The following is a 27,476-nucleotide window of genomic DNA, read 5'->3' as shown; positions in this document are numbered from 1 at the left end:
GGTAAACAAAGCAGCTGCCCAGCACAACGAGGCAGAGGGAGGCACAAGGACTGGACCCCCCCCCACACACACCCTGCACTGGGAAGGGTTACAGAGTCCCCAGGAGCTTCATCACATCACCTCTGTTTCTTTCTAATGGAAGGACAAAGCCAAGCAAAGATGGGCTCCTTCCGGCATCATCCATCCCTCTATCCATCCATCCATCCTTCCATTTCCATCCATCCATCCTTCCAACCTTCCATCCACCTTCCAGCATCATCCATCCATCTATCCATCCACCTTCATCCATTTCCATCCATCTATCCATCCATCCATCCATTTCTATCCATCCATCCTTCCAACCTTCCATCCTTCCATCCACCTTCCAGCATCATCCATCCATCTATCCATCCACCTTCATCCATTTCCATCCATCTATCCATCCATCCTTCCATCCATTTCTATCCATCCATCCTTCCAACCTTCCATCCACCTTCCAGCATCATCCATCCATCTATCCATCCACCTTCATCCATTTCCATCCATCCTTCCAACCTTCCATCTATCCATCCTTCCAACCACCTTCCATTCATTTCCATCCATCCATCCTTCCAACCTTCCATCTATCTATCCATCCATCCTTCCAACCACCTTCCATCCATTTCCATCCATCCTTTTCCATCCATCAATCCTTCCAACCACCCATCCACCTTCATCCATTTCCATCCATCCACTCATCCATTCTTCCAACCTTAGAACAGAACAGAATTAACCAAGTTGGAGAAGACCTCAGAGATCATCAACCTATCACCCAACACCATCTAAGCAACTAAACCATGGCACCAAGCAGCCCATCCAGGCTCTTCCTAAACACCTGCAGTGATGGTGACTCCACCACCTCCCTGGGCAGCACATCCCAAGGGCCAATCTCTCTTGCTGGGAAGAATTTCTTTGAAATTCCATCCATCCACCTACCTTCATCCATCTCCATCCATCCACCTACCTTCATCCATCCCTCCAACCTTCCATTCCATTCCATCCATCTATCCATCCATCCACCTACCTTCATCCATCCCTCCAACCTTCCATTCCATTCCATTCATCCACCTTCATCCATCTACCCATCCATCCACCTACCTTCATCCATCCACCCATCCATCCACCTACCTTCATCCATCCACCCATCCATCCACCTACCTTCATCCATCCACCTTCATCCTTCAACCTTCCATTCCATCCATCTATCCATCCATCCTTCCAATTTTCCTTCCTTCCTTCCACCCATCCATCTTTCTAACCTTCTTTCCAACCTTTCATCCATCCTTCCATCATGGAATGGTTTGGGTTGGAAGGGATCTGCAAAGCTCATCCAGTCCAACCCCCTGCAGTCAGCAGGGACATCCTCCACCAGATCAGGTTGCTCAGAGCCTTGTCAAACCTAGCCCTGAATATCTCCAGGGATGGGGCCTCAACTACCTCCCTGGGCAACCTGTTCCATCCATCCCTCCTCTGCCCACCCCAGCCTCCCTGGCTGTGCCATCATTGCTGGTGCTGCCATGGTGGCTTCTGTGACAGCCAGCTCAGACAGTGCCAAGCAGCAGGGGGGGCAGGTTCTGGCTGCTCTCACTGTAACCCCAAAGGAAATCTTTGCAAGGAGCTCCCTGACTCCAAGGAGCTGGTTCCTGGGAAGGAGATTCAGGCACAGGTGGTGCTGTGAGATGCTTTTTTGGGGGGAAACCCAGAGGCTGGACCAGGAAGTGTTTAAGACCAGGCTGGATGAGGCCTGGGCTAGTGGGAGGGGTCCCTGGATGGTCTTTCAGGTCCCTTCCAACTCAAGCCATTCACCACGACAAGCTCCAGGTCGGCAGCCAGCCTGGCTCCTCAGGTGGTGCAGAGCCAGGTCCCAGGGTGCCAGCCCAGTGCCATCATTGGTTGTACCCAGAGGGATATGCTCCATCTGGGACATGCCCTGTCCATGGAGGGAAAGCCTGCCTCATCCTCAGACCTTGTGCTGGCATCACCCAGAGAGGAGAGGTCTGGCTGTGCTCAGCACCACGCAGATATTCCTGGGAGCTGGAACTCCACAGGGGACTCCAGACACTGCTGTGCTCCAGGGCCAGGAGGGAGCAGGGTGAGCCCCTGGCCCTTGCTCCAGCTCTGAACACCAGCTCCCTGCCCACAGCTGGGGGTCTGAAGTGCAGCTGGGGCTGGGTCCTGCTGCTGCCCTTGAACCCCTGTCCCTTGGCAAGCAAACACAGGAATTCCTCCCCCCAGTGGGGCCGGATCCTGCCCCGCGCTCCCCTTCCTCCTTCCTGTGCAGGCAGGGGACTCCTCATCCAAACAAAGCCCTGATTAAAGGCAAGAAGCGTGGCAGAGCCGAAACCTTTCCTGCCATGGAGACACAGCCCCAGCCCAGCAGTGCCCCTGTGCCCCCCCCTGCTCCAGGCAATGTGTTTGCAAAGGCAGCAGAGGAGAGAAGATCAACCCTGGCAGAGGGCAGGATGCGACTGCAGCACTGCAGCCTGGGGTGCTCCGCTCCCAGGGCTGGCAGTCAGGCAGGGTGCTGCCCCCAGGGCACAGAGGAGGTGCCAGGTGAGCCCCCCCCCAGCATGAGAATCCTCCTGCCTGGTGCCTGGGCGTGGGGGGGGTCCCTGCCTCCTCCTAAAGTGGCTTTTGTATTCCAGCAGTGTTTGCTCAGAGCCAGGCTTGGCTGCTCTGTTTGCCTCTCATCTTTGTCTTTTCTAATGATGTTTGCTTTACACCCCCAGCCTCACTCCCTGTGCTGGGCATCTCCTCACGGCCCCCCCACACCACACCACGGCTCTGCCTCACCATGGGGCTGAGGTAACCCCACCTGGGCACCCCTGCCCCACGCCAGGGGGAAGCTGCAGCAGGAGAGGAGAAGCTGCTGCAGGAGCTGTGGTTTTCCAGGGAGGGAAACTCTTTGTTGCTCCCTGTGCATCCCACCAAAAGTTGTGGTGGGAATCATCCTTCCCCCAGCAGCTCTTTTGAATCCCTTTTGGTGGTGGAACAGGGAAAAATAAAGAGCAGCAACAAGGGAACCAGAAGGGCTGGGGGATGCCCCTCTGAGACATCAGCTCTGCCCCTGGGTACCACAGGCCTGTGGGAGCCACACACTGGAAAACCCCCACCAGAGTATTTGTTCCTTCCAGCTAGGAAAAAGGCAGGGAAAAGGCTTTTCCACCTGCCAGGATCTGATTCCACAGACTGGGAAACTGAGGCATGGAGCAGGGGAAGGGCTGCCCTGGAGGGCCCCACTGAGACAGTCACAGAATCACAGATTCCCAGATTGCATTGGGTTGGAAGGGACCCTCCAGGGGCATCCTGTCCCAGCAGGCAGCAGGGACTCCTCCAGCTGCAGCAGGTTGCTCAGGGCCACACCAAGCCTGACCTTGGTTGTCTCCAGGGATGAGGCTTCCCATGTGCTGGGAGCAGCAGTGGCCACGCTGGGCTCCCCCCATCCCAGTGCTCCCCATCCCTCCCCATCCTCTCTCCAAGAGCCTGGGCAGGGCACTGGAGGTGCCAGCACTGCTGCCAGTGCTGGTCCCAGCGCTGCTGCCAGCTTGCAGTGCTGCTGGATGCCATCAGGGGCACTCCAGACTGTCGCAGGGCCACGGCCAGCTCCAAAAGTAGGGCTCAAGCACCTCTGATGGCTCCTGTCCTCTTCTGTCCCACTGCCACCAGCCTGTGGGGATGCCTGGGGTGTGCCAGGAGCTACCTGGAGAACTTTGGAGCCAAACTACTTCTTATTCACCCAGTGGCTGCTGTGGTGAAGCAAAGCTCTGCTGTGAGGAGCTCCAGATCTGCAGCAGAACACAGGGGGGCCCTGGGCTCCAGAATAACCCAGCTCTCCCTACCCCTCTCCAAATGCCCCTTGTTTATTCTCATCTGGGGGCTTCTGCAAGCATTCCAGGCTTTTCCAGGGCCACTTTCCCTCTGCCACTTCACTTCTCCCTGCCCCAAGCAGCAGGAAGCTGAGTCCCAAGTAAAGACAAGCAGCAGGAAACAAGAAACAAATCTTTTCTGGGGCAGTAACTGCTCCCCACAAGCACCTCAGCTCCTCTGAGTTCTCCATTTCTAAACAACCAAGGAGGGAGCAGCCCCAGCACTGCCCTCAAATTCACAGCCAAGAGCCCAGCCCCCTGGCAAGCAGCTCTTCGGTGCCCAAAGCTTCCAAAACCTGCCCCGAAAGCTCCATGCTGGGGGAGCTGAGTGGCACAGGCACCCACCTGGGGTCTTGCAGCAGAGCTGACGCTGCCCCCCCAGCCACCACCACTCCCCTTCCAGCCCCACGGAGCAGCAGCAGCATCCTTGGCCACCGCTGAGACCCAGGCACCACATCTCACAGCCTCACAAGGAGCCACCAGCCCCCAGGTCATCATTAACCTTCTTTGCTATTTTGAGTGTCTCACTTCTTTCCTCTGCCCTTCTCCTGGCTCTGCTCCAGCCCCAGCCCCACAGAAAGAAGCAGGTTCAGCCAGCAGCATATCCTACTGCACAGCTGATGTGTCCCCAGGGCCCAGAGGATGCATTTGGGTGGGGGGAGGGTGGGATCTGTCCTTAAGGTCATTCCCTGCACCACCTGGGAGCGGTGCGATGAGCTGAGCCTTCAGCACAGGTGCCGGAGCACCTCCTGCAGCTGGCAGTGCTGGGTGGGTGCCAAGGGGCACGGGGTGGGTGAGTGCCAAGGGGTGAGCCCCGTGGCACCCAGCAGGGCTGTCCTCACCTTCCAGGTGGCTGTGTTCCTCCGGAAGTAGGCAAACATCCGCGTGAACCAGTTATAGATCTCGTTCAACGTTAGCTGCCTGTCAGGGGTCTCCAGGATGGCCTGAGGAACCAGAGAGGGCACAAGAGGGTCACTCCTGGTGGCCTGGCCAAGGACTGCTTAGAAGGGTTGGTGGCAACAGGAAGGGGAGCAGTGGTTTGAAACTAGAGCAGGGAAGGCGCAGGTTGGACTTTAGGAGGAAGTTCTGCACTGCAAGAGTGGTGAAATGCTGCAGCAGGGTGACCAGAGATGGGGTGCAGACACTCAAGGTCAATCCTGACGTGGCCCTGAGCAGCCTGCTCCAGCTGGAGCTGTCCCTGCTGCCTGCAGGGGGTTGGACAAGAGGAGCTTTGGAGAGGCCCTTCCAAGCCAACGCATTCTGCGATTCAATGCCCACCGTGTGGCGAGCCCCAGGGGGGAGAAACGGGGGCTCAGCAGGCACAGGGCCTCCTCCAGGGCTGAGCAAGTGGGGGGAGAGCGTGGCTGAGCCCCAGGTGTGCCAGCAGCAGGGCCAGGGGGCACTCACCTGCCGGATGAGCGAGGCGTACGTGAAGGGCGGCCGGACGTCGGCGTTCTTGTAGAACTCGTGGTTCTGTGCCAGCTCTGCGGGGGGGACAGAGGGGGGAGGTGACCCCACGTGGGGACCTGGGCACTGCGCCGGGGAGGGTGCTGAGCTCCCAGCACCCCGGCTCACCTGAGGAGATGGGGGTGCAGAACTTCTCCGAGTTCCTCCTGCGGATGGGGCCCACGCCGTGCAGGGTGGAGGAGCTGATGACGGAGGGGCCCTGCCGCAGGGGCGTGATGGGCGCCGTGGCCGAGGTGGGGGGATGAGGTAAACCGTCGGGGAACGTGTCGGAAGTGCTCTTGGAGAGGGTGGCGCTGGAGACCAGGTTCAGCTGCAGGGACAGGCAGGAAGGAGGGCAGGTGGTTGGGCGCCGGCGCGGGGGAAGGGCAGAGGGGAGAGCCCCAGGCAGGCCGGCAGGGATGGGCCACAGAGTGGGAAGCAAAGGGGCTTGGATGGGAGAGGGTCTGCTGGGTTTGGCAGGGAGGGGATGCAAGCGAGGGGCGGGATGCAAGTACAGGGCGGGATGCAGCCACGGGATGGGGATGCAACTGCAGGACAGGCTGCAGCTGTGGGACAGAAATGCAGCCACAGGATGGGGATGCAACTGCAGGACAGGCTGCAGCTGTGGGACAGAAATGCAGCCATGGGATGGGGATGCAACTGCAGGACAGGCTGCAGCTGTGGGACAGAAATGCAGCCACGGGATGGGGATGCAACTGCAGGACAGGCTGCAGCTGTGGGACAGAAATGCAGCCACAGGATGGGGATGCAACTGCAGGACAGGCTGCAGCTGTGGGACAGAAATGCAGCCATGGGATGGGGATGCAACTGCAGGACAGGCTGCAGCTGTGGGACAGAAATGCAGCCATGGGATGGGGATGCAACTGCAGGACAGGCTGCAGCTGTGGGACAGAAATGCAGCCACAGGATGGGGATGCAACTGCAGGACAGGCTGCAGCTGTGGGACAGAAATGCAGCCACAGGATGGGGATGCAACTGCAGGACAGGCTGCAGCTGTGGGACAGAAATGCAGCCATGGGATGGGGATGCAACTGCAGGACAGGCTGCAGCTGTGGGACAGAAATGCAGCCATGGGATGGGGATGCAACTGCAGGACAGGCTGCAGCTGTGGGACAGAAATGCAGCCACAGGATGGGGATGCAACTGCAGGACAGGCTGCAGCTGTGGGACAGAAATGCAGCCACAGGATGGGGATGCAACTGCAGGACAGGCTGCAGCTGTGGGACAGAAATGCAGCCACGGGATGGGGATGCAACTGCAGGACAGGCTGCAGCTGTGGGACAGAAATGCAGCCACGGGATGGGGATGCAACTGCAGGACAGGCTGCAGCCGTGGGACAGAAATGCAGCCACGGGATGGGGACAAACCACAGAAGAGGATGCAACCACGGGCTGGGGATGCAATCACTACCATGGGAATGGGATGCAGCTGCAGGAAAGAATGCAACCACAGGGTAGAGATGCAACCACGGGAGAGGGAGCCAGCTGCAGGACAGGAGGCAACCACGGGATGGGGATGCAACCACAGGAGAGGATGCACCCAGCAAAGGGGAGGCACCCACCGCACGCCTGAGCCGCTGGAGCAGCTCAACAGGTTGGCACAGGCTGGGGTTCACTCCTGCCTGCTGCCTTGCACCAGCACAAAGGCCCAGGCCGAGTGTGCTGCAGCACGGTTAGGGCATGGGAGCTCATCCAGCTGGGCCACCCAGGGCCCTGGTGCCCATGCACAGGGCAGGGAGGGCAGAGGGAGGAGAGGGGGTGGCTGTGGGGGTGTAGAAGGGCAGGAGGGACACGCACGCTTACAGGTTGGCTGAAAGGCTTTGGCTCTGAGGGCCTCATGTGCAGATGAGCCATCATGGCCTGCAGACGCTCGCTCTCCTTGGCTAGCTGTGGGAGGCAGGAAGCAGAGGGTCAGGCAGCGCTGGCAGATACCCACCCAGGTGCCCACGAAGCCCCCAGACCTGGCTCTGGGCAGGCAGCATCCTTCAATGTCCCTGCAGCAGCCACCTCCTGAGAGCCCCAGTGGGACTACAGGACCCATCACGGGGGGGCTGCTGCTGCTCCAGCTCTGAGTGTGTAGCCAGATGACAAATCCATGGCCAGGTGGAGTCACTCCTTGGTCCCTCAGGCTGCCATCCACCGGCATGGCCCCGTCCTGCCCACCCAGCCCAGCCTTTGCTCTCCTTGGATGCTCTGGTGCCATCCATCCTCATGCCCTTCACCTTCCTCTAGCCTCTGCTGCTCACCAGCAGCTCCCTGTCCATCCACCCATTCCTCCATCCATCCATCCCTCCCTCTGTCCATCTACCCCTCCATCCTCCTGTCCATCCACCCCTCCATCCTCCCAGGCCCCTCCACATCGCTTTAATTGCGCTGCTGCCTGTGTGCTCCCCGCAGCGCGCGGAGGGTGAAATATTCACTGTGGCACCAGGGGAGATCTTGAGCCCGTTGGAGGCGATGGGATCTGACACCTGCTCTCTCCCCGTCACCTTCCCTTTCCTCTGCCACCCCTCAAAGCTTGGGGCTCGGCCGCGTCCCTGCTCCCCTGCCGGCTCCCTGCTCGCCGAGCACCCTCCCCGGGGTAGGTGGCTGGGGCCGGGAGCCGGGCGAGGAAGGGGTTAAAGGCAGGAGGCAGAGCGGAGTTCGCCGCAAGTTTGGAGCGGGTCGGATGCCTGCGTGCTGTCGTGGTGCTCATTAGAGCTGACAGCTCTCCCCTCGTGATGCAGACACTCAGTGCCGGCACAGCAGGAGCTCCGCGCTGAAAACTTTATAATTGGTAGCTGCGGTGGCAGGTTCTCCTCGCTGCACTCCCAGCGTTCTGCTCGCTTTTCAGCTTCGGTTTTCGCCCCCCCTCCCCACCTCCCCTCCTTCCTTTCCCTCCCCTCTTTAAGCCCCAGTAATTGCTTTCAACCTCTGGCTGCAGCGAGGGGCTGGGGAGCAGGATGCGATCGTGCAGCTTCGCCTGGCAGCTTCCCCACCCGGGAAGGTTTAGCTCAGTCCCTCCCCACCCTGCGGCCTCCAACTGCTGCAGCTGCAGGTGGGGGCTTACAAGGCTTCCATGGCCCATTGGCCCCTGCCCTGGGGCTGGCATTCCCTGTGACCATAGAATGGTTTGTGCAGGGACACCTCCCAGCAGCCCAGGATGCTCAAGGCCTCATCCAGCCTGGCAATAAACAGCCCCGGAGAGGGAGCATCCCTGACCTCCTTGGGCAACCTGTTCCAGTGTCTCCCCACCCTCACTCTAAAGAAGTTCTTCCTCATGTCCAGGCTCAATCTCTCCTCTTCCAGCTCAAGCCATTGTTCCTCATCCTGGCACTCCCAGTCCTTGTCAAAAGTCCCTCCCCAGCTTTCCCGCAGCCCCCTTCAGGTATGATGCTCACTGCCACACAGCAATGGGCACAAACCGCTCTGAGCTCCTGCCAGCCAGGCACTGTGGTGCCATGGTGAGGCTCAGATCTTCTGACAGAGGGTCCCATTTTCCTCCCTGACCCCTTTCAGGTCCCCAGCTGAAACCCCTCAGTGCCACTCCTTCCATTTTTCTCCCCCTCTTCTCCACTGCCCAATTTCACAGCTCACGTTGGGCACTCAGCGAGGCTGGCAAAGCACTATTTAAAGAGCTGCCTTTCCAAAAATAGCAGCCCTGAAGCTGGGCTCCAAAGACCATTCTGAGCCACCAAAGTCAGTGGCCTCATTTCCCAATTGCCCAGCAGCCCTGAGGGCTCTTGCTGGGGCAGCTCGACTGGGCAGGAGGGCTGGGGAACAGCTCGCGTTGCCCTCTCAGACAGCGTTTGCCTTCCAGGCTGGTTGCATCTCCTTGTACCCATCACAGGAAGCCTTTGGACAGGAGATGGTTTGTGCCTTCCTGCAGCCCCATCATCATCATCATCATCATGCAGGGATGGTGACATCAGAGGGGAAACTAAACTGAGGGTCTTCCAGGTCTTGATCTCCGCCAGGATGTGACCCAGGGCCAACACTTTGGGGAAGGATGATGGAAGTGAGCCCCTGGGGTGGCTGCTTCGCTCCCTAGGGCCCCAAACTTCACTACCCACCTCCTGCAGATAGCAGCCAGGACATGGAGCTGGAAAGGAGATGGCTTTTGGAGATGGCTTTTGAAAGCTGTGCCCCTCAAAGGCAGGGCAGCACCCACCTGTATTTCCAGCTGCTGTACCACTTGCATCTGGACTCGACACTGGGCCGTGCTTCGGTCGTCAAGTGCATGTTCTGTGTTGAGGTGTCTGGGGAGGAGAACAGGAGGAGGTTATGCCTGGATGTCCCCAGAACGTGGCCCTGCCACTGGGACCACACCTGGGATCAGCCCTGACCTGCTGACCTCTAGCACAGCAATGCCCAGGGAGATGCCCATCAGGCACTGCCCCTGCCAGGGGTGCTCTGGCGCTCCGGCCCAAAGCAGAGGGAGCAGGAGGGAAACCGAGGTCAAGCAACCTGGGCTGTGCCTCCTCCTCAAACCTGGGCTGCAGGGCAGATGTAGACAACTTGTGTTGTCTCCAACAAGTGTTGAGGAGCAGTCACTGATTGATGGGAAGTCCTTGAGAAGGTTGCTGGCAGGAGGAGCCCAGGAGGACCTGAGGAGCAGGTTTCCAGGACAAAGGTGGCAAGAAGGAGGTTTGCTTACAACCCCCAAGGAATCCTCAAAGGCAGAAGGTGACATTTCCAGGGTGCTTCTCATCCCACTGCTTTCATGTCCTGTGCTTCTAAGGCACTTTATAGAGCACAAGGACCTTTGGTCCTCCCCCATCTCAGGCAGGGACAAAGCTCCCAGCAGAAACAAGCAGCCAGTGACAGGGATACCACTGGTGGCAGAGCCAAGGACAAAGCTCAGCGTTGCTTTGGGGGTGTCCCCAGCAAAGTGGCAACCTGGGGGCCCACCTGGCCTCAAGGACATTGCATGTCTGGGCTGTGTCCTTGCTGGGGTGGCTGCAAATCCAGGGGGGTCTTCACTGGAGGATTGAGAAGGGTTAAGGGAGAATGATGGGCATCAGGGCAAACTGTACCAGGGTCACCCCAGGAACACCCCAGATGGTGGCATCCAGTGCTGGGTGTCCCAGGGCCAGGGCAGAATGACTGAGAGGTTTCTGCTGAGACCTCTCAGGAGATGTTCTGATGGGGAAGATGGCAGGAGTCTCACCCAGCTGTTTGTGAGAGCCTTCCAGCCCCAGCTTGCAAAAACAAGTTAGGTAACTGGGAGCAGCTGCCAAGCCCCTGTGTGAGCAAAACCCCAGCCCTGCCTCAGCCCTGATCTGCAGGGCTGCAGCTGGACCTGGCTGCCTGCTCCTCTCCCCACACAGCAGACTGAGGGCACTGCTGGTGCTCCAGGGAAAAAGCTCTTGAGAGCTTAGGCTGTGCTGAGCAGGAGAGGAGACATCTCCTACCTTTTGTAAACCACTGCTCCAAGGCCAAACTGCCTCTTTCCACCCCAGCACTGAGGCCTTCCAAGCTCCTCCATGGAGGTGAAGCTCAGAGGAGGCTCCACAGCAGTGCTCAGGCTCAAAGTGAGGTCCCTGCTGCAGCTGGACTCAGCCTTTGGGAGCTGGAAGTTCTCAATCTGCCTGTCCCACACCATGGCACTCATGCTGGCAGCTTGCTCCTGCAGGCACCAGGTGTGCTCAGGGGGTCAGGGCCCTGGCTGGCACCACAAGGCTCTCCTGGCACCGCAACACAGCCCTGGCCATCCCCTGCCAACTCCAGCTCCAGCTTCCAAACTGGAGCTTGCTCACCTGCCCTGTGCCATGCAAACATGCCCATAGAGCCTGCAGGAGATAACTTATCTAGGGTGACCCCATGAGTCAGAGGCAGAGAAAGGAGGATGCAGGAGCCTGACTCACTCAGTCCTCACCAGGCAACACTTCCTTCGCACCTCTCATCCTCCTGTGCCACACCTCTGCCCAGCTCATTCCTGGGGAACCAGGAGGACAGTGTGCTCTGAGGGATGCTCCCACTGGAGCCAGCCACAACAGGGGGTGGGATTAGTTTGTAGCCCCCCCCAAGATCTCCCTGGTGGAGAGGGAAGCACAGGCTGGTTGGTCTCGGCTGCTGCGCTGAGCAGACAGCCAGAGAGGCTGATGGGGGAAGGAGCCAGCCAGCCAGCCAGCCCGTCAGCTCCTTCTGATGTCTTTGCTAAAAATCCTGGCTACAAAGAGATCTAATTGCAAATGAACTAATTAAGTAAACCTCTGACGAAGCGTGAAAACAATTTGTTTGACCCTGACGCTAGCAGAGGGCTCCTCGACAGCAGAGTTAATCAGTCAGCGCCGGAGCCCACAAGCAGTGTCAGCAGGCTGCTGCCATCTGCTTCCCCCTCGCCCCCCAGGAGGGCAGCAGCCAACTCCCCTCGCCTGCTGCCCGCTCCTGCCCTCTCCTGCCCGCTCCCCTGGGCCTCTTCTCCTCTGCACCGGTCCCTGGGGTGTTTTCTCCTTCCTCACAGGACCCTGCAGCTCTGGGCTGACAAACTTTGGGGTGTCCAGACCCGCTGCCAGGGTCTCCCCCTCCACCAGCCCCATACCGTCCTGGCCCAGGAGTGCAGGCTTTGCCCTCCCCTGGGAAGATCTCCCCCAGGCAGGGAGCACTTACTTGACAAACTGTCCCAAGTCCTCACAGAGGGTTTCGCAGCCAGGCCACTTGCATTCTCCGTGGCCGTAGAGTGGGTGGGAGCCAGGGGTCTCTTCGTGGGAAGAGCTGCGGAGGATGAAGGGGACTGTGTCAGATGGGACAGCTGTGATGCTTCAGCGTTCCCACGCACGGGGCCAGCCCTCCAGGACCCACAGGAGGGGGATGATGCCCCCAGTGATGGCTCCCAGCCCTCCACAGGCACAGCAAAACAGGGACAGGACTCAGAGAAACCTTCCAACCCTCCCAACCCTGTTGCCAGCTCCACAGGTGATGGATCCTGGCCCCTTCCACCTCTCCAGGGGTAAAAGCACAAAGTGCCAGGGCCTGGCCCAGCTCTACCTGTCCCTTCTCGGCGTGTGCATGGTGCTCTGTCCATTGGGCAGAGGGTGATGGGAAATGGGAGGCGAGACCTTGGCGGCCGAAAACGAGGTAGAGTTGGAGGTGTTGGTGGTGAGGTCGAGACCTTCCTGCTTAATGCTGTCCTCAACGGGCTGGGCAGCTGTGACCTCCTTCCAGAGCTGCTGGAGGTCCGAGGGGCACACAGCTATGGCATGGGGAGCAAGCAGGCACTGTCAGCAGGGAGAAGGAGCAGCAGCACCCACTGGCACCCATGCACCAGGCTGCCTCAGCACCCCACAGCCTCACTCCCTGTGCCCAGGCAGCACAGCTCAGCTCCCCAGAGCTCAGGCAGCTCAGTGTAGGCTGTGCCCCAGGAGACCATGGATTCATGGAATCACTCAGGGTGGAAAAGGTTGGGAAATCACCACCCAAAGCAGGGCACAGCACTCTGTGCTGGTGGCTGGGGAGCAGAGGCTGCATGGCCCCATTTGGAAGCCCAACCCAAGCCACCCACAGCACCTGAGGAGCCCTGCAGAGCTCCTCTGGAGAGGAGGAGACCCCTGCTCTCCAAACCCCTCTACCAGAGGAAGCCAGGGGCCAAATCCTGTGCACAACCCAGCTCCAGCTCCCCTGAGCTGCTTCCACCATTAATGCAATCCCCCCCCCCCCCCCCCCCCTCCAATTTTAGAGGGAAAAATCAGCATTCCCAGGCTGGGTAAGGGTCCTTACCTTGGGGCAGGGTCTGCAGGGGCACGGTGCCCTGCCCTGGCGGGAGGCTCACCAGCCCTTGGCGCTGCAGGTTTAACAGGTGCTGCTGCTGGAGCTGCTGCATCTGCAGGAGCTGCTGCTGGAAGGCCAGCTGCTTGTTCCCTAACGGCTGCCGGGAGACAAAAGGGAGAAATCAAAGCCTGTTATTTCCGAGCCTTGCAGCAGAAAACCTCGCAGGGGAGGCGGTGGCCCAGCGCCGGCAGCCAGGGATGCCCGCGGCGGTGGGGCCGCGGCCGTGCCCGTCCCCGTCCTGCCGCTGGGCTCTGTGTCTGCTCAGCTTGCGGCCGAGCCGGACGAAGGCTTTGATCTATCGGAAGAGGAGGGGAAGAAAAGGAAAGGGGAAGGGAAAAAATAAAGCACTGGAAAGAGAGGGAGAGAGCAGAGCCGGGAGTTGCTCAGAGCCGAGACCCGGCTCTGCCGCCGAGGTGGGCAACCCCCCCCGACCCCCACGTGTGGAGAGGCTCAGCTGCGAGGTGAGCTCCCGTGGGTGCTGAGCATCACTGGTGGAAAGGGAGCTGCCCGTGCCAAAAAGGCATCCTGGATGCACAGGGCCCTCCTTTAGGCACGGGAACGGTCCCTGCTTGCCAAAAATGACCATGCCGAGACCCTTCCTGGTGCGAGGCAGAAAAACAAACTCTCTTCAGGTGTCGCCTGGGTAATTTTCTGCTGTTTTCTGCTTCCAACAGCAGGGGAGCAGCTGCTCAGCACCAGCGTGGGTTCACCCACCCCAGCTAGGTGCCTCTCCCACCCATCCCCAAAAGCTGGCCATGCTCTGAGCAACACAGCCAGCCCTAAACTAGTTAGGCAGGACAGGTCCCTGGGGAGGCACCAAGAAATCCATGAGAATTAACTGAAGGGGAGAGAATTCAATTAGGGCTGGGGACGGGCAGCTGCTAATCTGGGCTGGCCATGAGAGGGGAGCTGCCCCGGGCCTGCCCGGCCTCATTAGCAGGGCAGGCGTCTCTGTAACCCCTTGAACCCCTCTGTTTGTGCAGACATTGTTTGCAGGTTGTGAGGAGCCAGGCTGGCAGGCAGCAGGAGCCAGCTGTGCTGTGCTGACCAGCACCAGCACCAGCCTGGCCCCTCCATGGCAGCTCTGCTGTCCTGAGCTAGAAAACTGAGGCTGCTCCCAGCAGAGTGGAGCACCCCAAGCACTAAAGTGCTTCCCCCCCAAGTCTTGCTGCAATTGTGAGTGGGGGAACTTCGCTGCCTGCACTGAACCTGCACCTTCCCACGCTTCAAATCCACATGCACATCCTTCCAGCTTCACCAGACCATGGATACAGGGACCAGCCCTGGGAATTCCTATCCTGGTGCCCAGCAGATGCACAAATCCCTGGGCTAAGCCAAACCAAAGCTGACTTCTCTCTGGGTAAGCCAATGTGCCAGTCCCTAGAAAGCCACACTGCAGGGAGCCAGCTGCCCAGGCTCAGAGCCATGGTGGGACTTGATGATCTTAAAGGTCTGTTCTGACCAAAATGATCCTATGGTTCTGCTGGATCAAGAGGTGCACCCACGTGCAGACCCAGCCACCAGCAGCCACCAGCCCAGGGCCCCTGAGTCAGGAGTCTGCCCTGCAGAAGGCAGGGTGGTGAGAGCCTGAACCTCACCCCCCCTGAGCTTCACTTGGCTGCTCTCCCTTCGGCAAGCCCCAGCCTGGCAAATGCCAGCCGAGTCCCTCCCAGAGAGGACCCCTCAGCATCTCCTTGCTCTGTGTCAGGGCCAGATCCTGCATCTGGCCCTCCCAGCCCACCCCTGGCTGCCAGGGCGGCGCCGGGGCTCGGGGTGCGGCGCTCTGCCCGCGCCGGTGCTGCATTAGCCGCAGCTGAGTGGGTGCAGCTCCCGGGGTAGGAGTCGCCGTCACTTTGATTTATGAGCACATCAGGAGGAGTTTCAGCGTGACACACGGGACTGACAGGAGCAGTTCATTAAGCTGACACCGAGGTTAGGCAGCAGGCAGCCCTCCCCTTCTGCATCAACCCCCTCCCAGGCCCTGCCAGACTCAGGAGAGGGACCCCCCCTCCCCCCTTCTCCAGCAGCTTTTGGGGCACGCAGAGACCCGCTGGCCTGATCCCCAGGGGATACTGGGGTCTGTGCACCCAGACACTGGGTCTCTGCTGGGCTTGGAGAGGCAAAGCAGCCAGGGGAAGAGTGGGATGACAGACACCAGCTTGGGTGCCTCTTGCCATGAAGCTGAGATGTCTGGAGCCACGCCAGTCCTACACCACAGCTCCCTGCTGTGCCCAACACCTCCTCACTTTCCCCACACCCAAGATGCTGCTGTGGGTCCACCCCTACATTCTAAGAAGGCTCCAGGGAGACCTTAGAACAGCCTTCCAGTACCTGAAGGGGGCTACAGGAAAGCTGGGGAGGGACTTCTGGCAAGGGCTTGTAGTGACAGGTCAAAGGGCAATAGCTTTGAGCTGTAAGAGGGGAGACTGAGACTGGAGATTAGGAAGAAATTCTTGAGAGTGAGGGTAGGGAGACTCTGGAGCAGGTTGCCCAGGGAGGCTGTGGAAGATGATCTTTAAGGTCCTTTCCAATCCAACCCATTCCATGAGTGTATGAAAATGCTCTGTGCTGTGCTGCAGCTCAGCCCCATCCTGGCAGGACACATGGATGCACATGGTCGTGCTGGGCCCCTTCCTCACACCCCCCACCGCCACAAAGCTCCTCTCAGACCGGGGCCACCGCGCATCCCCCTCCCTCCTTCCCCCTCCCCGCATCCTCTGGGACAGGATGCTGCCGACAGCCGCTTCCGACACGTTTCCATCCTCCACGTTCCCTCTTTTCCTGCTCTCCCTTTCCCCGGGGGACCTGCTCCAACTACGCCGCTTCTCCCGCACGGGATGCTGCTCCCGGCGCGGGGGCACAAAGCTGTTCCCACCTGCCGGTGCCTCTGTGTGCTCTCGGGGTTCCGATGACACCCAGCGAGGCCTGGCAAGGGAGCAGAGGGGAAGCAGGAGGCGCTGGGCTCACAAGCCTGCAGCGGGGCTGTAACCAAAAACCGTCCTGGATTTCCATGAAGGAGCCGACGCGGGCCAAGAGCAGCTCTGCCGCGGCATCCCAGACACGCCAGCTATTCCCTGGGCTGTCCCGGGAAACTATTCCCGGCAGGAATGGGCTGCTGCCCAGCTCAGGCTTTGTTAGAATCGTCGAATCCTTCTGGTTGGAAAAGCCCTTGAAGCTCATCCAGTCCAACATTCTCTCTCTCTACCAAGGCTGGGGCTAAACCACGTCCCTCAGCACCACATCTCTGCCTCTTTTAATCACCTCCAGGGATGGGGACTCCACCGCGTCCCTGGGCAGCCTGTGCCAGTGCCTGACCACTCTCATACCCAGCCTGAAACTTCCCTGGTCCATTTCATAGCTTCATGGAATAGTTTGGGTTGGAAGGGACTTTAAAGCTCATGCTGTTTCAACCTCCCTGCCATGGGCAGGGACACCTCCCACCAGCCCAGGTTGCTCAGGGACTCATCCAGCCTGGCCTTGAACACCTCCAGGGAGGGAGCAGCCACAGCCTCCCTGGGCAACCTGTGCCAGAGTCTCCCCACCCTCACTCTAAAGAATTTCTTCTTAATCTCCAGTCTAAACCTACCCTCCTCAAGCTTCAATCCATTGCCTCTCACCCCATCACTTATTGCTAGGGAGAAGAGACCAACACCCACGCCTGCAGCCACCCAGACTCATGGGGGGGAGCCGGCTCCACAGAGCCCAGCTGGGGATTTTGGGGAGCAGAAACACTGTGACACCCTCTGACAGGGATCCCCTCGCTGCTTTTCCCAGCCATGGGCATGCTGGCAGCTGGACAAGCACCTCTTGAGCAGCATCCAATGCCCCTTCCCCCCCTCGCTGGCCACTCGGCAGAGAAATTTCTGCTCTCCTCTGTAGCATTTAATTAAAAGTTAACACAGGCTTTGAAAAGCAGGAGCCCGCTAAGCAAAGCCTTTGTTCGAGCTTAATTATATCCCTGGTCCTTGCTGCAATATAACATCGCCACAGCCAAGAGGAGAAGTCCTTGAGGAAGCTCAGATTTATGCCTCCCTCATTTCCCAGAGCAGCAGCAGCTCCTCCAGCTCCCGGGGACGGCTCCGATAAAGCCTGACCCTGCCTGAAGACGCCGACGTCCCGCGGAGAGCACCGGGGGCAAAGCCTTCTGAAGGCTTCAGTGGGTGCTGGTCTGACCCCAGCTGCTCGAGCTGCCTTATTCCCCCCCTGCCAGCGTGGGCTTTGCTGTTGAGCCCACATCAGTGTGCAATCCAGACTCAAACTCTGCCTTCTTCAGGAGAAAGCTGAGTTGTGAAGCACTGAGGCTTGGGGAGCACAGCTCAGGGGGTTGGGTTTCAGGAGGGCTGATTGCAATGAGCAGCTCCAGCATCACATCCTCCTGCTTGCTCCTCAAGCTCCTCTGGGGGTAGGGACCCAGGGGCTCAGCTCCATGCCCCTCTGTGCTGGGAGCCCAGGGAAGATGCTCAATAGAGAGGGAAGCTCAATCAGAACTGTGCTGCACAGCCTGAGCCACGCTGGGAGCCTGGCAGGGCATTACGCTGAGCCTCCTCTGCACCCTGCTGTGAGGAGGATTTGGGGAGCCTTCACTCTGGGCTTGGGGGGGACACATGACCTGCACCTCTTGCTGGGGAGGGTTGGGTGGCTCTACCAGCCCACACCCATTGACTCCACTGCTGTCCACACCCACCCCACGGTTTCCAGATGTACTGACAAGAGTGATGCAGCTCGGCGCAGGTGAGAGATCACAGATAGGGAGCAGGAAGAACTCCAGCACCCAGACTGGCCACCCCAGCACCCCCCCAGGGACAGGATGTCCCCTGAGCCCCATCCCTGCTGGCTCCCAGCCGGCTGCCCTGGGTGCTGGGATTCTCTCACACTTTGTTTTGTGCTGCTCTCCCTTTCATTTGCTGCCAGATCTGATGGCCCAGAACCCATCAGCGTGAGCTCACCTCTTTGGGTTGCTGCTTTCCGGCTTGCTGCTGCGTCAATAGCTGCAGGTGAAGCTGCTCCTGTTGCTTCTTGTAGTATTCCTGCAACTGGGAGGGATGGGAGGGGAGAGAGCAGCCTGGATTAGCAGCAGGAACATCCCGTTCACATCTCCCTGCTCGGCACTACCCTGTGCCCAGTGCCAGGCTTTGCCACAGCCATGCCAGCTCCTGGTGCCATGCCACCAGGGCAGGCTCTTGGCTGCAGCTCAAGAGGAAAAGCATCCAGTGAGGGAGTCATGGCTGCAGAAGAGGCCTTGGGCACATGCTGCTAAAGGTTCTGGATGCCCACAGCAAGTGAAAGGCCCAAACAGCACCAGTGCCAAACCTGCTGCTTGTTTTCATGCCAGCCACCTTCCCTGCCTTGCTGCCACCAGCCCACCTGGGAGCCTCCCCTTTGAGGGGGGGGCACAACCCCCAGCCTCAGCTATTTCCATGTGTCCTGGGGATTTTGCAGCTGTATTGGGGGTAGCTTTTGATGGGGTGGACAGGAAACACCAGGAGGTGGTAGAGCCCCTTGAGAGAAGCAGGCCCAGATCCTCTGGCACCTAACAGTGTCCCCAAGGTGGAGAACCCCCAGTTTTTGGCATGGAGGGACCCCAGAACAGCCCTTGTCAAGCATTGTGAGATGGGAACTGGGAAGGGACTGGGAGCAGACACAGTCCCTGGTGTGGCTGGTGCAAACCCATGGCTGCTGGGGGCTCAGACCTGCATCCCCCTTCCTGGACAGCACAGGAAAGCTGGGACAGCCCAGCTCCGTGCAGCACCCTCCTTAAAACAGAGAGGTTTGGTGCCCAGTACAGAAGGGACAAGCAGCACAGCCCAGCCCAGCCACCAAAGGGGCTCCCAGTCTGCAGAAGGCAGCTCCAGGACCTGGTTGGTGTTGAGGCCAGCTCTCACCCTGGCCCCTAAATAAACTGTTGGTGATGGATTTGCTGGGTGCAGGGAGGGGGGGCACGGAGGCACGGGGAGGTCAGCGAGGCCCCGGCGGCCCCTTCCCAGCCAGCCCAGCCGGTACCCCGGCGCAGGGGCTCAGGAATGCCCCTTTGGATGCTGGGAAGCCTTTATCAGCTCCAGGCTGACAGAGCTGACAGCAGCAACTTCGCTTTTTCTGCCGGGGGAACAGGTTTGGGAGGGTTGGGTGTTTACCCCAAAGCCAATCAAAGGCAGGGCTCTGCGGCATGGCCGAGCGCGGCCGCGGGAACATTGGGTCAGGGGTGAGAGGTGTGATGTTTGGTTTGCTCCCGGTGGAGAATTCGAGCTATTCCGGCCTGCGTTGTTTAATTTGCAGTCAAACGTGTTTCTTTATCCGGCTCCAAAGAGGCTCGGGAGCAGGACCCACCCAGGGTAGTGTTTACCCTTTGTTCTTTCCCCGGGGCCAACCTTGAGTGCTTATCAGGCTGTTTGGAGTAAACAGGTACTGGAGGCAGGAGGAAGGGTGTGGAGGATGCTTGTGGGATTTCTCCTTCTCTCCCTCCCGCTGGCAGGAGGTGTTTACCCAAGCAGACCTGTTTTGTTTCAGAGTTGAGGTTTGTTGTTTTTTGGTTTGGTTTTTTTTTTTCCCCTCTCCTCCTCTTTTTTCTTTTCCCCTCCCTTCCCTCCCTGTTCATTTTGTATTTGATGGAGTGCTCTGGAAAAGCTGAGCTGGGCCGTGAGAAACAAACCCAGGTCTGGAGCCGGACCCAGGCACCTGCCATGGGGGTTCTGCTTAGGCTCTGCTGAGCCAAGAACATCCATCCTGGCCCCAGCTCGCTCCAAGAGCTGGGCAGCCCCAAAGCAGCCTTTGTAGAGGAGCTGTGAGAGCCTGGCTGAGGGCAGCAGCATTCAGCTTCGCTGGCACGGTTAGCACCCACAGCTCTTTCATCACTTGGTGCTGGATGTGCTGGGAATCCCCAGGGAAATATGGGGGAACACCAGGAGCCCAAGGAAGAAAGGCCCCAAACTGCCTGCCCCTAACAAGCTCCAGCCCTCAGGGACCCCAGTGGGAAATCTCTTGGCTGGATGCAGCCAAGGCACAGCCAGCCCAGGAGCAGCCTTACCTGTTGCAGCATTATGGCCTGCTGCTGCTGCAGGAGGGCCTGCAGCTGGGGCGGGGAGAGGATCTGCTGCATTTGCTGCGGGGTGATCATCTGTGGGGACATCATGGCCACGGACACAGGGACCTGTGGACAGAAAGACCTTGGTGCCACTCCCAGTTCCAACCCTGCAAACCTCTCCTCAAGCACTCCCAGTCCCAGGCTCTCCCAGGGTACCCACCATGCCCTTCATCCCCGTGTCACCTCTGGGTGAAGTCTGTGGCCAGTGCTGGGGACATGCCAATGGCACAGTGGCACTGGCACCTGGGTGAAGCATCCTAACCCACAAGCTCCTCTCACCCTGAGGGCAGGATGCCCTCTGTCCCCAGGGTCTTCTCTAAATGCCTTTTAGTTGGGGGCATCGAGAGGAGCCAGCAGCACGCAGGCAGCCAGCTCCAAACCACAGCTCCCTCCCCTCCTGTGGGCATGGAAAGGTGCCAGGAACCCTCCTTCCCTCCAGGTCCTGGAGGATGCAGGGAGGAGGGAAACATGGAGGGAAGTGGGGAAGATCCCAATCACTCAACTTGCTTTGCAAAGCAGAGCATGGAGGAAGGTTACCAAGGCTGCTCCACAGACACATCAAAGCTTTACCTCCAGCTGACACCAGTAACTCACCTCGTTACCATGCCAAGGGGAGGGAGGGCTGAGAAACCCTGCCAGCCCCTGCCTTTGGTTATCATAACTTGGGTCCACACCCCCACAGCAAAGCCCTGGGGAAGGTGTCAGTGATGGATCCCAGTCCTGCCCAGGTGGAGCAGTGCATGGCCACCAGGAGCTGCCTCATCCCAGCCCTCTGCTGATCCCACCAGCCCAAAGCCCTGCCTGAGGCTTGGGGCAGGGTTGTGGCTCTGCTGTAACTTAAGAACCCTTGCTGGAGGCTCCCTTTTCCTCGGGAAGCAGATGAGCACTGTGGGTTGGGAGCCAGAGAGCCAATGATCCACCAGCCTGCCCCTGCCTGGAAGCCTCAGCTCTAAGCTCATCGAGCTCTTTTGGACTTCCAGTCCAGGAGGAGGCAACTCCTCAGCACGTGGGATGTGGCAGAGCCAGGCTCCTGGTGCAAGCCAAGGACACAGATTTGATCCAAAGCAGGCAGCTTCTCATCCTCTCACTCCAGGGTCTCCAAACCTCAGAGACCAAGGGACAGAGAAACAAAGCAACCAGCTTCAGAGCACCCAGCAAAGCCCAAATGAGAGCCCAGACCCTGCCAGCCCCTCCTGCCCAATACTCCCAGCTATGACCAGACTCCCCAGTCTGGAGCTGCTGACTATGCTGGGGGGCTGCCTCCCCACTCCAGTCACCCTGGTAGGACCCAGAGCAGGGCCAGGACCCCGAGGACAGCCCCATGCAGTCCCTCCCGTGCACGGTGGGCGCCCAGGCAGGCTGGAGCAGGCTGACCTTCAGGAGAGATTGCAGAGCCTTATCTGTTTGCTCAGGCATTTGGCTGGAGGGAGGCGTCTCGAAGGGGCTGAGTTTCATTTGTTGCTGAGATTGCCCCCCCCCCCAGCCCCCCTCGTGTCAGTTATTGATTAATTGCTGCCTGTTCACACCCAGAGGCTGCTGCTGAGGCACCTTCGACCGCACCGCCTGGGCTGGCGCTGGGGGATCAGGAGGCTGTGGGAGCATCTCCCTCCCCCTTCTGCTCTGCCCCGGTGAGGCCACAGCGTAAGAGGGACAGGGAACTACTGGAGAGAGTCCAGTGGAGGATGATGAAGGGACTGAAGCACGCCTGGTGAGGGAAGGCTAACAGACCTGGGGCTGCTGAGCCTGGAGAAGAGCAGCCTGAGAGGGGATCTGACCAATGCCTGTAAATATCTGCAGGGTGGGTGTCAAGAAGGGGCCAGGCTCTGTTCAGTGGTGCCCTGTGACAGGACAAGAGGCAACAGACACAAACTGGAACCCAGGAGGTTCCATCTCAACATGAGGAGAAACTTCTTTACTGTGAGGCTGACAAAGCCCCACAGAGGTTGTGGAGTCTCCTCTGGAGACTCTCAAGACCCACCTGGATGCATTCCTGTGTGACCTGCCCTGGGTGCCCCAGCTCTGGCAGAGGAGGTTGGACTGGATGCTCTCCAGAGGTCCCTTCCAACCCCTACCCCATTCTGTGATCCCTGGCAAAGACCTGCAACACCCTGCAAGGGCTTTGGCCCCCACTGAAGAAGAGCTTCTTCTGCAAGAGCCCCAGTCACCCACTGTGGTGGCACCAGCCTCGGTGAAGAGCTGCTGCCTGGGCAACCAGCCAGCTGTGCCAAGCCCTCAGCGAACATCTGGGGAAGGAGGGAAGCCGCCGGGGCCGGGGCCAGCGAGCAGGCTCTGCTGAGCCGCTGGCTGCCGGCTGAGCACTCTGCTAATTTCCCTTTGCCAATTCATCAGCTGGGCAACGTGCTCGGAATGAGAGGCCTTAATTAATTGCTCCTCCACATCCCCCCACCCTGCAACCACCACCTCCACGGCAGCATCCTCCCCTGCCCCCAGCTCCGGCCAGCCCCCGGTACGCGCCGCTTGGCATTTCGCGATCGGGAGGCATCCTAATTACCGGAGAGTTCTAACACCTTCCATTTCTCGCCCGTCGGACTGACACCCTGTCAAGAGCAGAAGAGACTTGCCAGAGGTTTTGACAACACTAATTGCCCCTATAATCTAAAAACACAAAGGAGAGGCGATTAGTGGAGAGGGCCTCGGCTCTCGATCCGACACGAGGTTTTCACAACGTTACAGCAAAACAAAAGCGAAGCTCTTTAGAGTTTGATGGCTGCTAACAAAAGCAGAATTATATTTTCATACAACCTCTGGTGGCATGAAATGGCTTTTTTTTTCCCCTGCTTTTTTTTCCCCTCTTTTTTTTTTGTTTTGTGGTTCCCCTCCCCCCCCCCCCCCCCCCCTTTTTTTTTTCCCTTGCCTTCCGTGCTCGGATGTGATGCTGACACGAGGGAAATGGTGCGGGAGGTGTGAATGGGGCAAGGCTTGGAGGTGTTGCCTCCTTCCCTGGAGGTGTTTAAAGTCAGGTTGGATGGAGGCCTTGAGCAACCTGGTCCAGTGGAATCATAAAGGTTGGAAAAGGCCTCTGAGATCATCAATTCCAACCATCGACCCAACACCACCGTGCCCACTAAACCATGTCCTGGAAGGTGGAGCTGGAATTAGGTGATCTTTAGGTCCCTTCCAGCCCAAACCATCCTAAGATCATCAAGTCCAACCATCAACCCAGCACCACCATGCCCACCATGCCCTGAAGTGCCATGTCCTGGAAGGGGCAGTTGGAACTGGATGATCTTTAAGGTCCCTTCCAACCCAACCCATTCTATGAGACTGGTGCTCAGTCTGGTGAGGGCCAGCTGGGTTCCCACTCCTGGCTAAGGTTTCCATGGAGGGCAGGAACCTTCTCCAGGAGAAACTGCCATTTACAACAACTTTTGCCCCCACTGAGGCCATTTATCACCAGTACTGGCTGCCAAGGAGGTTGTGGTTCTGCCACCAGCAGCTGGCTCAACCCTGGTGTGGAGCAGCAACCCACGGTGCTGGGGCTGTCCATCCTGGGCTCTGGTGACAGCCCCAGCTGCCTCTGGTGGGCAGGGTGACAGCTGCTCCCCCAGCAAAACGAGAGGGGGATGGAAACAGGGCACCTGCTGGCAGCTGATCTGTGAACTGGGAAGGGACAGCATGGGTGGCCCCTGGGATGCTGAGGAGCACAGCTCAGCCCTGGCACTCCATGATCACTGGTGTAAAAACTTCCCTGTGGCAGGGGATGAGGCCAGGCTGGCATCCCAGGACTGGCATCCCTGGACTTCGGGCAACGGTCACCTCAACATCTCCGGCAGAGGTGCTCACAGCCATCACCAGCCCAAGAAAAAGCCAAAGGGCACCAAGCAGAACAACATGGGGTAGGTCCAAGGGCTTAGCAGTGCCCAGCTGCCTCCTCTCTGTCCTGTCCATCCACACTTTGGTGGCACCAGGTGCAAGGGCAGCCGGGGACCATCCTGACACGCGGCGGCGGCTCCGCACCCAGCACATCCTGCGGGAAGCAGGTCCCCAGCAGCCAGCCCTGCAGCAGCGGCTGGTCCCCAGCCGACGCGTCAGGAGCTGGCATCTGCCAGACACCGAGTCAGGAAGGGTTTGACTCAGGGCTTGGCTGGCTGCCACCCCACAGAACTGCTTACTAACAGCTCCGGCTGCCTCCCAGCAGGGCCGGGCGCTGCGGCGGGGGCCGGCAGCAGCCTCTCCCGGGGGTGATTTTCCAGGCGGTGCCGGTTGTAATCCCTCCGTGCCAGGGGAAGAGGCGGACACGGCTCAGCAGGCAGCGGGTGGGAAACGAGACAGGGATTACAGGGGAAGCTTGGAGAGGCTCTGCCAAAGCTGCCTGAGCCAAACGGGATTTGGCCGTAAGGCAGCAGCCCGGGGAGCCAGGCTCCCAGTCCCCTTCCCCTCGCAGTTAAAGCTCTGCGTTTGGTTTCTCTCTTTTCTTTCTTTTTTAAACGGGAAGTGAATTGCAACTCCCAGCCATGAGGCAGAGCAGGGAAAGGCACAGCCTGACAGCCAGACTTGGCTCTCAGCACCGTGGGGCTGCCCTTGGAGGGAGGGTTGCCCTCCCCTCCCGACCCCCGGGGCACCTGGCTTGGCACGGAGCGGGGGCAGGGACATCCCCCCTGAGCCTGGGCGTGGGAGCAAGCCTGTGGTGTGCTCAGCCCCAAGGCATCTCTGCACTGACCTTCACCTCCCAGCCACATGTCCTGGTGCCACATGCTGTGTCCCCGGGGGCAGCAGACTGCCACCACTGTGTGAAGGAGCAGCTCTGGGTCCACTCCTCAAAGCACATCTCCAAACTCCTGCCCCAGCATCCCAGACCTTGTCCCTGTTGGCCTGGAGGGGCTCTGGCATGGGGGGAGATGAGCAAACCCACAGTGGGTGCACAGCAGCTACCTGGGGTGCTGGGTGCTTCCCACAGAGCCCAGGGGGCTGCACATTCTCATCCCTGATCCAGTCTCAGGGTTTAACTCCCAAGGAGAAGCAGCAGCAAACAGCTGTGCTGCCTTCCTGGGTGTTAAACAACCTTTTCATTCCAAACCCAACAGGAACAAACCAAGGAGGTTGGTGAGGGAAGCTGGGAACCAAAGTGGGGAAACAAAACCCACCAAGAGCAGCTTCTGCTCTGCTGATTTTAGGGGCAGGGGATGAGCAAACCTCACCCCCACCAGAGCACCTGCTTCTGACTGTTGCAGCTGGCAGAGAGCAAACCCTTCACTTGGAGCCCTTCAAGCTCCCAGGCACAGCCAGGCTGTGCTCAGCAGCTCCAGGCAAGCTCCGAGACTCAGCTGGCTTCAACCATCTGCAAGAGCTTCCAGCGCCTGGGGCCAAGCAGCAGTGCCACTCACACCAGTGCCACCCCAGCCACGGTTATACACACTTGAGGGGTGGCACAGGGCCACCCAAACACTGCCCAGCTTCTACCCCCTCTCTGCTCACACCACATCATGACTGAACCTTAACGAGGTGAGACAGAGATGGTGACCCAAAACCTACCCAGGGCCAGAGGAGAAACTCCCCCCAGGGCTGTAAGGGAGCTCCAGCTCCCTGTGCCTGGCTGAGCTGTGAGGCTGTTATGAGTGTTTTGAAAAGCACCAAAGGAGTAACTGCCCTGGGTGGGGGTTGCAGGAGGAGGGTGGCATGGGGTGAGCAGGTGAGGGGGCACCAGCATAGCTGTGTGGAGGACAACCAGGCTCTGCTGTTCAGCTGCATGCATAGAAAAGCAGGAATCAATCCCTGGTGTGTTCCCCCCGCGGGTGCACCCTCGTTAGCTCAGCTGCCCTGCCAGGGAGGCACTAATCACAACTAATTGGGCTGCAGGTCACTAGAAGTTGAAAGGGAGCTGGCTGGGGAATGCTGATGGCAGTGATGACGGTGGGCTGGAGCTCTTGCTGCCCTTCCTGGGCTCAGGAGGAGCTGCTGCCCCTGGGCATTGCCCAGGCAGGGCTACCAGGGGCCACATCACCTCCACGGGCACGGGGTGCTGGCACAGCTCCTCATGCTGCTGCGGCCTGCAGGGACTGAAGTGACTTGTTGCTCCCCCATTAATCCAGAGTGCTGTGGGTGCCATGGTGGGGGGGGGGATGATGGAGAGGGACAGTGGCAGTGGGTACGGGCTGGCAGAGCTGGGGGCTCCAGGAAGGAGTGGGGGGAGCAGCGCTGGGGACAGACAGCAGCGCTGGAAGATCAAATGGAAAAATCCAGCACTGCTCAGCCCAGATGGACAGGCTGCTGGATTTTTTTCCTGGAGAGGGAAGGCAGAAGGGCTGGTATTGATCTGTCTTCATTACCCATTTCACTCAAGTTTCAAATCAACAAAATACACTTTTCCGCTCCGCTGCCCTCCCCGCCGCCGCAGACAAAAGAAAAGCAATTTCCCGCAGCCTGCTCCGAACTCCTCTCCCCTTCCCTCGGTGCCCTTCAGCCCCTCTCCTGTTCCAGAGCCTTTTGAACCTCAGCAACTTGCTCCCACCGGCAGCTGGGAGACCCTTGGCCGCGAGGGCTGAGGTGGGGAAGGGGCTCGGAGCCTCCAAGGCAGGACTGCCCCAGCACCAAGCGCCCGAGGCGCTGACCTTCCAAACCTGCTCCAGCACCTCCTGCCGTGGGCTTCACCAGCAGGATCCTGGGAGGGATCCACTGCTCCTGACCAGCCTCATGCAGGAGAGAAGCGACTGCAACAACTCTCCTCAAACCACAGAATGGGTTGGGTTGGAAGGGACCTGAAGGGTCACCCAGTTCCAACCCCCTGCCACGGGGAGGGACACCTCCCACCAGCCCAGGTTGCTCAAGGCCTCATCCAGCCTGGGCTTAAACACTTCCAGGGATGAGGCATCCACAGCTTCTCTGGGTAACCCATCCCAGTGTCTCACCACCCCCACAGTGAAGAGCTTCCTCCTAATGTCTCATCTAAATCCAACACTTTGTTGGCACCTGCCAAGTTTCTGAGAGTTTTCGAGTTGCAGGGAGAAAGAAACCCTCTTGGAAACGCCTCAGGGCTGGGATTTTTGGGCATTGTTTTTGGGTGCAGCTCTAACTCGGGTGGCAGCTGTGAGGTTCTCCACACCCCCCTCCCGGCATCAGTGGGGAGAGAGAGCTCCAAAACAAACCCACCCCAAGGTCCTGCCCGAGCCCAGCAGCTCCTTGTTTGTTTCCAGGCTCACACCGTCGCCGACCGTAGTTAATATTCCTGCTGGCTGCGTGCCCCACAACCATCCTGGCCCCATCAGCAGGGGGGCAGGAGCTGCCAACTGCCAACCCAAGTGCAGGGGCTTGGTGAGCACAGGGAATTCACAGCACTCCTGG

General features: G+C 59.3%; 1 protein-coding gene across 6 annotated transcripts in view; it reads right to left on the bottom strand.

Moving 5' to 3' along the window:
- Window positions 1-27,476, bottom strand: part of FOXP4 (forkhead box P4) — a 64,653-nt gene that overhangs the window by 3,296 nt on the left and 33,881 nt on the right. For 4 of the 6 annotated variants that reach the window (XM_054176370.1, XM_054176374.1, XM_054176371.1 and 1 more), the window contains 10 exons: window positions 20,121-20,243; window positions 18,046-18,132; window positions 13,049-13,196; window positions 12,320-12,524; window positions 11,942-12,046; window positions 9,501-9,588; window positions 7,148-7,237; window positions 5,460-5,661; window positions 5,292-5,368; window positions 4,727-4,828 (listed from right to left, as the gene is read on the bottom strand). In XM_054176370.1, coding sequence (XP_054032345.1) covers window positions 4,727-4,828; window positions 5,292-5,368; window positions 5,460-5,661; window positions 7,148-7,237; window positions 9,501-9,588; window positions 11,942-12,046; window positions 12,320-12,524; window positions 13,049-13,196; window positions 18,046-18,132; window positions 20,121-20,243 — 1,227 coding nt within the window. The remainder of the gene's footprint in view (window positions 1-4,726; window positions 4,829-5,291; window positions 5,369-5,459; window positions 5,662-7,147; window positions 7,238-9,500; window positions 9,589-11,941; window positions 12,047-12,319; window positions 12,525-13,048; window positions 13,197-18,045; window positions 18,133-20,120; window positions 20,244-27,476) is intronic. The other 2 variants (XM_054176373.1, XM_054176376.1) reach the window with 1 other exon arrangement.

Source organism: Dryobates pubescens, chromosome 35 (genome assembly GCF_014839835.1).
Source record: "Dryobates pubescens isolate bDryPub1 chromosome 35, bDryPub1.pri, whole genome shotgun sequence".
Classification (NCBI taxonomy): Eukaryota; Metazoa; Chordata; class Aves; order Piciformes; family Picidae; genus Dryobates; species Dryobates pubescens.
This window is presented reverse-complemented; position numbering and strand designations above follow the sequence as displayed.